The sequence below is a fragment of the Lampetra fluviatilis genome, chromosome 3, assembly GCF_964198595.1.
Source record: "Lampetra fluviatilis chromosome 3, kcLamFluv1.1, whole genome shotgun sequence".
Taxonomy (NCBI): Eukaryota; Metazoa; Chordata; class Hyperoartia; order Petromyzontiformes; family Petromyzontidae; genus Lampetra; species Lampetra fluviatilis.
This window is the reverse complement of record NC_136277.1, coordinates 12,678,041-12,690,102: the sequence shown is the minus strand read 5'-3', so window position 1 is coordinate 12,690,102 and position 12,062 is coordinate 12,678,041. Positions and strand designations below refer to the sequence as shown.

General features: G+C 53.7%; 2 protein-coding genes across 5 annotated transcripts in view; one reads left to right on the top strand and one right to left on the bottom strand.

Annotated features, from left to right (window-relative positions):
• The window catches only part of WLS (Wnt ligand secretion mediator), a 109,611-nt gene that overhangs the window by 19,906 nt on the left and 77,643 nt on the right, over positions 1–12,062 (top strand). The gene's annotated exons all lie outside the window — the stretch shown is intronic.
• Positions 1–12,062, bottom strand: part of LOC144952978 (GTP-binding protein Di-Ras2-like) — a 31,064-nt gene that overhangs the window by 7,111 nt on the left and 11,891 nt on the right. For both annotated transcript variants that reach the window (XM_078883464.1, XM_078883471.1), the window contains exon 2: positions 1,203–3,050. In XM_078883464.1, coding sequence (XP_078739590.1) covers positions 1,203–1,340 — 138 coding nt within the window. In that variant the 5' untranslated portion in view covers positions 1,341–3,050. The remainder of the gene's footprint in view (positions 1–1,202; positions 3,051–12,062) is intronic.

Sequence of the window (12,062 nt, the reverse complement as noted above, 5' to 3'; positions counted from 1 at the left end):
AGTGACACACGGTTACTCACCAGTGACTCACGGTCTACCCGTACCCGTACCCAGCCGCACCAGGGTCGCAAACGGATACCCGGCTACCCGTACCCGGCCGGGTACGGGTAGCCGGGTATCGGGTAGGGTACGGGTATCGGGTACCCGGTTGCGACCTTTGCCCTTCGCTCACTAAGTTTCTGCTCCTCACTCAAAACTCACTTCTTGTTGCCCCAAGCTCACCCCACGACCCCTCCCCCCCTTAATCTCACCCTCATAACCACCACCGTTACTGTTCCATCTTCATATTCTCATTAGATGTGTAGGGGTGTCAGAGGAAGGATTCCCACCAATAGGAGGGTTAGTGGGACACAAGGTTGGCTCTCCTTTGCAAATGTATGTCACTCATTCCCCCATTCATTCAATCCATTCATCATCGTTTGCTTCGTCAATTTCACTTTCACAGAATTCACACATCGTCGCGGATTCTACCCCGCTGCTTTCCTCTCATCCATTTCATTCGCCCCCCCCACCGCCCCATCTCCACCATTACATTCATATGTGCCCGTTGGTGGTTCTTTGCAAATCGCCTTGGTTAAGGCGCCGCACAAACTCCGCGAAGATGAGATAATCCGATGACACGCATCCATCTCCAAGGGCCACACGGGGTGGGGGTGGCCTTCGTTTTTATCTTCGTGTGCCCATCGCGCTACAGAGGAAAACAGCTCGTCGCGTGCGGTCGGGAACTGGGGCCCTTGGTGCACGGATAGAAATGAGGCCAGATTTGAAGCTTTCGTGACTGCAAGGATTCATATTCTTAGGTTCTTTCGGTAAAGTCACGTGGGTAAATTTTTTTTATTATTAAAATAAAAAAAATCACGACATTTCGGAGGCAACACAAGCTTCCGTCTTCAGGTGGAACCGTCACAGCACGATAGCTGTATCACTTGATACAGCAATCGTGCTGTATCACTTGATACAGCAATCGTGCTGTGACGGTTCCACCTGAAGACGGAAGCTTGTGTTGCCTCCGAAATGTCGTGATTTTTATTTTATTTTAATTTTAATTGAATTAATTTGAATTTTTTACCCACGTGACTTTACCGAAAGAACATAAGAATAGAAATGAGGCCCCCACCCCCAAACATCGAACATCCCCCCACCCCCCTTCAGCGGACGCACCGGCACCGGCACGACCCTCGCGTGATGGAGGCGGGCCCCACCTGGCGGTAGGTGTCCTCGATGGTGGGCACGTAGGCCTCGCGGAAGGTGCCCCTGACGAAGCGCAGCACCAGCGAGCTCTTGCCCACGCCACCCGCGCCGAACACCACCACGCGGTAGTCGTTGCTCTGCTCCGGCATCGCTGGGCCGAGGGGGCCAGGCCGCGTAGCAGCGACCCTTCCTCCTCCTCGCCCCCCTCCTCCTCCTCCTCTTTCCTCCTCCTCTTCTCTCTCCTCTTCTTCTCCTTACTCCCCTCCTCTTGCTTCCTCCCCGCTCAACCGATCCTCCGCACCCACGCCCGCTGCGGGGATGAACAGGCCGAAGCCTGGACAGAGCCTCAGCGGTGCCAGGAGGCCTCCAAAGGCGGGGGGGGGGGCAGGGGGGATCCGGTGGCCTGAAGGATGTTTCGTGGACGAGGGAACGAGATGCTGCTATAGGACGGGGCCCCCCTAAAGTCTTAACAACTACAGCATGAGGGGTAGGGGGCGGGGGGTGATATAGACACCCTGCAAGCGCGGGGATGAGTTACAAGAGGCCGATTGGGCTCGGAGGCATAGGTAAAGGCCTGAGGTTGTTGTGCAAGGCCCAATGGCCGAATGCGGCTTTGGGGCCCCCCAAAGGTTATTTGAGGGATTGGTGGGGGGGGGGGAGGTGCGTGCTTAGAAAACGGGGGTCGTCAAAGCCCAGGTGCTGGAGTTCGAGAGGCTGTTATGGCCCTGGGCGAGTTGAGGCCCTGCGAGTCTGGTGAGAGGGGCTAAAAGACCGCTCGGTTCGCCAGAGTTCACGACGTCGGTGTCGCCTGGAGGCTATTTAGATACTTCTGAGCGGCCTGCTGAGGTCCCGTGGCATGAAGAAGCCACGCCGCGGGTTTTTGTTAGTGACAGATGGTGGCGGCGGCGGCGACGGTGGCGGTGGTGGTGGCAGCCGGACAATCGGGATATCTTAGTGCCGAGGAGCTGCAGGCCGTTGACGACTTTATTAGGCCTAAGGCCTCAGGGGCATGCGTCGATTGTGCCAGTCGCAGGGGGGGGGGGGTAGTCACTGACTTGTCGCGCTTACGCTTAGCACAGTGGGAGACTTATGTAACTATGGAGGGCGTCGCTCCCTCCGATGATATTGTTTCTGATGTTGCTCACGATAATCTCTGTGATATATTTCGGGTGGGAATGTCGATCTTCCAATTCGGCGTCGAATGCGGTGCCTGTTTAAGCGCGGGGTCTTTTTGATTTGCCGATGGATTTCGGGGACGCCCGCGGTGAAGTTTCAGATGCTCCGAAATCGACGTTCGGTTGAAGCCCGCGTGCACGCACACGCGCGCCGTTCGGATATATCCACCCAAGCAAATAATATCAACGCGTCGGGTGATGAAGGACGGTCCGCCGGTCGGGATCGATGGATTTTTTTCGAGGTGGATTATCGAAGTGCGCCGTTCAGAGGAGGCGGGGAGATGTGGGAATCAGCTGCTGGGAATGCGTTGCCGATCAAGCGAAATAAACGAGCGCGCGTGCGTAGCTTTTCGTGCGGGGAGGAAGAGAATGACCGAGCAAGGACGGGCGAGCGAATGACCGTGACGGCGCTTAGCTTAGCGAGCCGGCTGCTTGACGTCTTGTCACGGCAGTAGTCTCCCTTCTGGGTGGGGGGGAGGGGGTGGGGGCGGTGGCTGGACCCGATGAGCGGCTGAAACAGTTCAGTGGCCTGGACAATGTCTCAGGCCGTCTTCTGGTGACGGTCTGGCCTCCTGATCTTGGGTAAATATCCGGTCTCACTTTGTGTCTCTCATCCGGAGTGGTTGCAGGAGTGTCCAGCCGGGTGGGTTTTGTTGTTGTTCACGTGAAGAGTTCAGTCGTCACCTGGGGGGGAGGGGGGGGAGGGGGGGGAGGGGAGGGAGGGGGTGGTGGGAGGGGAAGAAAACGAAAAGGCAAAAAAAGCGTGCGTTGGGTCACAATTGTAGGCCAAGCTTTGGTGACGCGTAAAGCTACAAAGTGATGACGATGCCAACTCCGCAACGCACCGCCACCACCGCACGCTTTGGTGACGCTACGATGTGATGACGATGCCAACTCCGCAATGGACCACCACCACCGCACGGGATTTGCGGTCCTCGACTCTCGTAGAGAAACGGAGAAGGGGAGAGCGCGAGTCGGAGTCGCGAGGAGGAGGAACCACAGATGAGCCAGGGAAGGCAGCCACCGCAGCTAGCCGGCAATACCAAGAGATGGGCCATTTTAAAACTAAAACTATTTTTTTCAATTGACCCATGACCGCCTGCACACCAGGCGAGGGAGTTAACATCTCCAAGCCACCGTGATGATGATGATGAGAGAGACACGAAAACTCCAAATATACAGCAGCAGGAGTCAGGGTCAGGATCTAACCCACGACTTCCTGCATACCAGGTGAGGGAGTTAATATCTTCTAGCCACCGTGTTGATGATGATGAGAGAGAGACACGAAAACTCCAAATGTACAGCAGCAGCAGGCGTCAGGGTCGGGATCTAACCCACGACCTCCTGTATACCAGGCGAGGGAGTTAACATCTCCAAGTCACCGTGATGATGATGACAGAGAGACATGAAAACTCCAAATATACAACAGGTGTCAAGGGTCGGGATGAAACCCACGACCTCCTGTACACCAGGCGAGGGAGTTAACATCTCATAGCCACCATGGCGACGACGGATCGAGCAAGGTTCGAGCTTTGTTACGGTTTAAAAATGATTTATATCCTGTTACAACGCCGCCCCCCCCCCCCCTCCGCGGTCGCCCCCCACCCCCATCCCACCCCCTCGGGATACGTGTGCAAAGATGACTTTGACGCGCTTGTCCCGAGATGGTTTCTTTATTTAAGGGGCCACGTGCTCACACTCGAACAGGCGGAGACCCCACTCCCGCGCAACTCCCATATATATACGGTCCGAGGTCACGCCGCCCATTCCTGAACCTTTTCGCTGACTCTGGACGCTTGTTCCACCAGCAGACTCCACAATCCACCAGTCCACTCGCACTGTCATTACCTCCCGTGGCCACTAGTGCGTTCACACTGCAAGCTGACTCCCCCTGTCATTACCTCCCGTGGCCACTAGTGCGATCGCACTGCAGGCTGACTCCCCTGTCATTACCTCCCGTGGCCACTAGTCCACTCACACTGCAGGCTGACTCCCCTATCATTACCTCCCATGGCCACTAGTCCACTCGCACTGCAGGCTGACTCCCCTGTCATTACTTCCCGTGGCCACTAGTCCACTCACACTGCATGCTGACTCCCATGTCATTACCTCCCGTGGCCACCAGTCTACTCGCACTGCATGCTGACTCCCCTGTCATTACCTCCCGTGGCCACTAGTCCACTCGCACTGCAGGCTGACTCCCCTGTCATTACCTCCCGTGGCCACTAGTCCACTCACACTGCAGGCTGACTCCCCTGTCATTACCTCCCGTGGCCACTAGTCCACTCGCACTGCAGGCTGACTCCCCTGTCATCACCTTCCGTGGCCACTCATCCACTCACACTGCAGGCTGACTCCCCTGTCATTACCTCCCGTGGCCACTAGTCCACTTGCACTGCAGGCTGACTCCTCTGTCATTACCTCCCGTGGCCACTAGTCCACTCACACTGCAGGCTGACTCCCCGGTCATTACCTCCCGTGGCCACTAGTCCACTCGCACTGCAGGCTGACTCCCCTGTCATTACATTCCGTGGCCACTCGTCCACTCCCACTGCAGGCTGACTCCCCTGTCATTACCTCCCGTGGCCGCTAGTCCACTCACACTGCAGGCTGACTCCCCTGTCATTACCTCCCGTGGCCACTAGTCCACTCGCACTGCAGGCTGACTCCCCTGTCATTACCTCCCGTTGCAACTAGTCCACTCACACTGCAGGCTGACTCCCCTGTCATTACCTCCCGTGGCCACTAGTCCACTCGCACTGCAGGCTGACTCCCCTGTCATTACCTCCCGTGGCCACTAGTCCACTCACACTGCAGGCTGACTCCCCTGTCATTACCTCCCGTGGCCACTAGTCCACTCGCACTGCAGGCTGACTCCCCTGTCATTACCTTCCGTGGCCACTCGTCCACTCACACTGCAGGCTGACTCCCCTGTCATTACCTCCCGTGGCCACTAGTCCACTTGCACTGCAGGCTGACTCCCCTGTCATTACCTCCCGTGGCCACTAGTCCACTCACACTGCAGGCTGACTCCCTGGTCATTACCTCCCGTGGCCACTAGTCCACTCGCACTGCAGGCTGACTCCCCTGTCATTACCTTCCGTGGCCACTCGTCCACTCCCACTGCAGGCTGACTCTCCTGTCATTACCTCCCGTGGCCGCTAGTCCACTCACACTGCAGGCTGACTCCCCTGTCATTACCTCCCGTGGCCACTAGTCCACTCGCACTGAAGGCTGACTCCCCTGTCATTACGTCCCGTTGCAACTAGTCCACTCACACTGCAGGCTGACTCCCCTGCCATTACCTCCCGTGGCCACTAGTCCACTCGCACTGCAGGCTGACTCCCCTGTCATTACCTCCCGTGGCCACTAGTCCACTCACACTGCAGGCTGACTCCCCTGTCATTACCTCCCGTGGCCACTAGTCCACTCACACTGCAGGCTGACTCCCCTGTCATTACCTCCCGTGGCCACTAGTCCACTCGCACTGCAGGCTGACTCCCCTGTCATTACCTCCCGTGGCCACCAGTCCACTCACACTGCAAGCTGACTCCCCTGTCATTACCTCCCGTGGCCACTAGTCCACTCACACTGCAGGCTGACTCCCCTGTCATTACCTCCCGTGGCCACTAGTCCACTCGCACTGCAGGCTGACTCCCCTGTTATTACCTCCCATGGCCACTAGTGCATTCACACAGCAGGCTGACTCCCCTGTCATTACCTCCCGTGGCCACTAGTCCACTCACACTGCAGGCTGACTCCCCTGTTATTACCTCCCATGGCCACTAGTCCACTCACACTGCAGGCTGACTCCCCTGTCATTACCTCCCGTGGCCACTAGTCCACTCGCACTGCAGGCTGACTCCCCTGTTATTACCTCCCGTGGCCACTAGTCCACTCACACTGCAGGCTGACTCCCCTGTCATTACCTCCCGTGGCCACTAGTCCACTCGCACTGCAGGCTGACTCCCCTGTTATTACCTCCCATGGCCACTAGTGCATTCACACAGCAGGCTGACTCCCCTGTCATTACCTCCCGTGGCCACTAGTCCACTCACACTGCAGGCTGACTCCCCTGTCATTACCTCCCGTGGACACTAGTCCACTCGCCCTGCAGGCTGACTCCCTTGTCATTACCTCCCGTGGCTACTAGTCCACTCACACCGAAGGTTGACTCTACCGCCATTCCACGTGGATGAAAGAAATCACCCGAGGCGCGGCCCCTAAACCATCCCCCATCCTATCAGGCAAAGCCCCCACTGAGGTATTCACTTACTTTTCAGAAGCGACCTGGCAGCCACGTGATGATAGCGGCTCAACAAAATGGCTAATCACCTGCGTGATGGATGAATCGTGCCCAGAATAGAATCATCATGATCATCATCTTCAACATCGCCCTCACGACAACTGTCATGGTGAAATTGCCATCACCACGACCCTGGCCATCCACATCGCCCACCGCCTGGATCACCCTCTTGGAACCACAACCACCATCATCGTCATCGCTCTCATTAAAACTGTCGTGGTGAAATCACCATCACTAGGACCGTGACAAACCACATGACCTACCGGTTGGATAGCCCACTCTGAACCACAACCACCATCATCATCATCGCCCTCATTACAACTGTCATGGTGAAATCGCCATCACTACGACCATCACGAACCACATGGCCTACCGGTTGGATTGCCCGCTCTGAACCACAACCACCATCATCATCATCGCTCTCATTACAACTGTCATGGTGAAATCACCATCACTAGGACCGTGACAAACCACGTTGCATATCGGTTGGATTGCCCATTCTGAACCACAACCATCATCATCATCATCATCGCTCTCATTACAACTGTCATGGTGAAATCACCATCACTAGGACCGTGACAAACCACATGGCCTACCGGTTGGATTACCCACTCTGAACCACAACCATCATCATCGCTCTCATTACAACTGTCATGGTGAAATCACCATCACTAGAACCATGACAAACCACACCGTCTACCGGTTGGATTGCCCACTCTGAACCACAACCACCATCATCATCATCATCATCACTCTCATTACAACTGTCATGGTGAAATCACCATCACTAGGACCATGACAAACCACATGACCTACAGGTTGGATGGCCCACTCTGAACCACAACCACCATCATCATCATCATCGCCCTCATTACAACTGTCATGGTGAAATCACCATCACTACGACCATCACGAACCACATGGCCTACCGGTTGGATTGCCCGCTCTGAACCACAACCACCATCATCATCATCATCGCTCTCATTACAACTGTCATGGTGAAATCACCATCACTAGGACCGTGACAAACCACATGACCTACAGGTTGGATGGCCCACTCTGAACCACAATCACCATCATCATTTTTCGATTTAAAGCTTTCGTGACTGCAGGGATTCATCTTCTTGGTTCTTTCGGTAAAGTCACGTAGAATGGAAATAATAAAATAATAAAAATAAAACATAATAAAAAAATTCTCACGACGTTTCGGCCTCAACGCAAGCAGCCGTCCTCAGGTGAAGACCAGGTCTGTCGAGAAGACAGAGTCTGAATGATTATTTTATTATGTTTCATTTTTATTATTTTATTATTTCCATTCTACGTGACTTTACCGAAAGAACCAAGAAGACACCATCATCATCATCGCTCTCATTAAAACTGTCATGGTGAAATCACCATCACTACGACCCTGGCCATCCACACCGCCCACCGTCTGTATTGCCCACTCTGAACCACGACCATCATCATCAGCGCCGGCGTCATTTAGAGACATCGTGTAATCACTGCCGAACGCGGCGATTCTGTGTCACGAGCTCAAGCCCACGTGTATCGGCGCAGGCATCGATTCGTGCGAACCGTAAATCTAAACACAAACACACAGATAAAACACTCAGATAAACACACACGCAGAGATAAACAAACACACAGATCAACACACACAGATCAACACACAGATAAGCACACAGAGATAAACACGTGGATAAACACGCAATCACAGATAAACACATAAACACACGCAGAGATCAACACGGAGATACACACACAGAGATACACACAGAGATAAACACGTGGATAAACACGCAATCACAGATAAACACATAAACACACGCAGAGATCAACACGGAGATACACACACAGAGATACACACAGAGATAAACACGTGGATAAACACACAATCACAGATAAACACACAGATACATACAACAACCGTCATTCGCCACTAAGTGGCGGTGACGTCACCACGACGCTTGTGCCAGGCCATGTGCCAGGCCATGTGCACCTTGAGGCCACGTGAAGTGTCGAACGCCCGCTGGCAGGATACATACACACACAGATACACACACACACAGATACACACACACACAGATAAACACACACAGATACACACACACAGATAAACACACACAGATACACACACAGGGATACACACACACAGGGATACACACACACAGATAAACACACACAGATACACACACACAGATACACACACACAGATAAACACACACAGATAAACACACACAGATAAACACACACAGATACACACACACAGATACACACACACAGATAGACACACAGATACACACACACACACAGATAAACACACACACAGATACACACACACACACAGATAAACACACACACACACAGATAAACACACACAGATACACACACACACAGATACACACACACAGGGATACACACACACAGGGATACACACACACAGATAAACACACACAGATAAACACACACAGATAAACACACACAGATACACACACACAGATAAACACACAGGGACACACACACACAGATACAAAGACAGATACACACACACAGATACACACACAGGGATACACACACAAACTCAGGCGTACAATACTAAGACAGATAAACAAACACACATCACACACACAGCCCAAGACAAAGGCCGACACGGCACACGAGGGGGTGGGTGGCCAGCACAACGCCCGGCCGTCTTTGTCTCCCCAGTGTCGATGTTTACCCAGCGCACCGGGCACTCATTTGAGGCTGAGTCGACCTAGGGGGAGGCCCAGGACCGGTTCAGATATTTCGTCACTGGTAACACACGCACCAATAACCCGCCATTCGCCACTAAGTGATGGTGACGTCACCACGGCGCCTGTGCCAGGCTAGGTGCACTTTGAGGCCACGTGAAGTGTCGAAGGCTCGCTGGCAGGAGGTCACGGGGCAGACCCAGCAAGTGCCATGGGTTGGCTAACCGAGATGACTGGAAGATGCACCACCTGTGCCCCCTACTGTGCCAACTTGCTGCATTTTATCAGCCCGGCGCTCCGCTCGTTGTTGTGAGCGTCGCTCCTCCGCCCTCCGTTGTTGCTGGAGGGCGACTGCCTCCAACTGCCCAGTAGCAGCGTCCTTCACGAGCCTCCTCCACAAAGGCCGATCTTAACACCGCTGGTACCGGTCATCAGCAAGTCCACTCAGCTCCACACTTTCCCCTACCGCATCAGTCCATCTATCCTCCAGCCCATGTCGTGCCCGTTTAGCCCCCTCTATGCAGCCAAACAGAATCTGCTTGGGGGCATGTGGTGGCTTGTCATGCGGGCTACACGAACCAGCCAACGCAGCCTTGCCCGCCGGAGGAGCTCACCGATGGGAATGTGTCCAGATCTTTCAAGGATCTGTGAGCTCCTCACACGAACCGGCCTGCAAGGTTAAACCCAGGATGGATCAGAGGCGTGCCAGCCCAAATATTTCGAACCGGCGCAGATGTTCCAGCAGAGGGGGGGGGAGGGGGTCCACGTTCCACAAGCGTAGAGAAGGGAGGGAGGGGGGGGGGCGCATGACCGTGGCCGAGAGGACATCCGAAGCTTCGTGCGGAGCGACAGACCTGGGGGTAGGGTCGAACACGCGCGCACACCGCAGAGACGCACGCCGCAGAGACGCACGCACACGCACGAGTGCTGTGTTGGTGAGAACGCAAGCCACTTGAAATCTGCATCACGCGAAAAGCCCCATCGAGGTGAAGTGGTCTGTTAGCGCCTCGGGTGCCGCGTCACGACCACCAATCACCATGAATTAGCGCCCGAGCCTCATCCTCAACCCTAGCGCTGGAAACGGGAGGCACATCATCATCACCATCATCATCATTAACATCATCATCACCATCATCTTCATCAACATCATCATCAACACCACCATCATCAACACAATCATCACCTTCATCACCACTATCATCATCACCACCATCATCATCATCACCACCATCATCATCACCACCATCATCATCATCACCATCACCATCATCACCACCATCATTATCACCATCATCATCATCAACATCATCAACATCTTCATCACCACCATCATCACCACCACCATCATCACCACCATCATCATCACCACCATCATCACCACCACCATCATCACTACCATCACCATCACCACCATCATCATCAACATCATCACCATCATCACCACCATCATCATCATCATCATCAACACAATCATCAACTTCATCACCATCTTCATCAACATCATCACCATCATCATCACCACCATCATCATCATCACCACCACAATCATCATCATCACCACCATCACCATCATCAGCATCATCAACACAATCATCACCTTCATCACCATCTTCACCACCACCACCATCATCAACAGTGCCACTATACTACAGAGATAAGCACCATCATCATCACCATCATCGTCGTCGTCACGGTAACAACATCACCACCCCCCTCCCCATCACGATGACATCACCACCACCATCATCATCATCATCATCACCACCACCACCATCATAATCAACACAATCATCATCACCATCACCACCATCATCATCATCACCACCACCATCATCATCATCACCATCATCACCATCATCACCATCATCATCACCACCACCATCATCATCACCACCACCATCATCATCAGTGCCACTATACTACAGAGATTAGCACCATCATCATCACCATCATCGTCGTCGTCACGGTAACAACATCACCACCACCACCATCATCATCATCAACACAATCATCATCAACACAATCATCACCTTCATCACCATCTTCATCAACACCACCACCATCATCATCAGTGCCACTATACTACAGAGATAAGCACCATCATCATCACCATCATCATCACCATCATCGTCGTCGTCACGGTAACAACATCACCCCCACCCCCCTCCCCACCACGATGACATCACCACCACCATCACCGTGACTCACTCGTCTGTAACCGTCAGCATCGCGAGCGTCATCGTTTTTTCCTCGTCCCGATTCGCGCTCGTTTCGGCTTTTGTCATTTCGGTGAGCCGGGCAGTGGCGGCGGGGGGGGGGTCACTCGGGAAAATGTTCCCCGGTCAAACAAAATAACATACGCTGGAAAATGAATCACCATCATCATCACCACCATCATCACCACCATCACCACCATCATCATCACCAGCGTCATTCTAACAACACCACCGCCAGCAGCAGCATCATCACCATCATCACCATCACCACCACCATCATCCCCATCTTCATCAACACCATCAACACCATCATCATCACCACCATCACCAGCGTCATTCTAACAACACCACCGCCAGCAGCAGCATCATCACCATCATCACCATCACCACCACCATCATCCCCATCTTCATCAACACCATCAACACCATCATCATCACCACC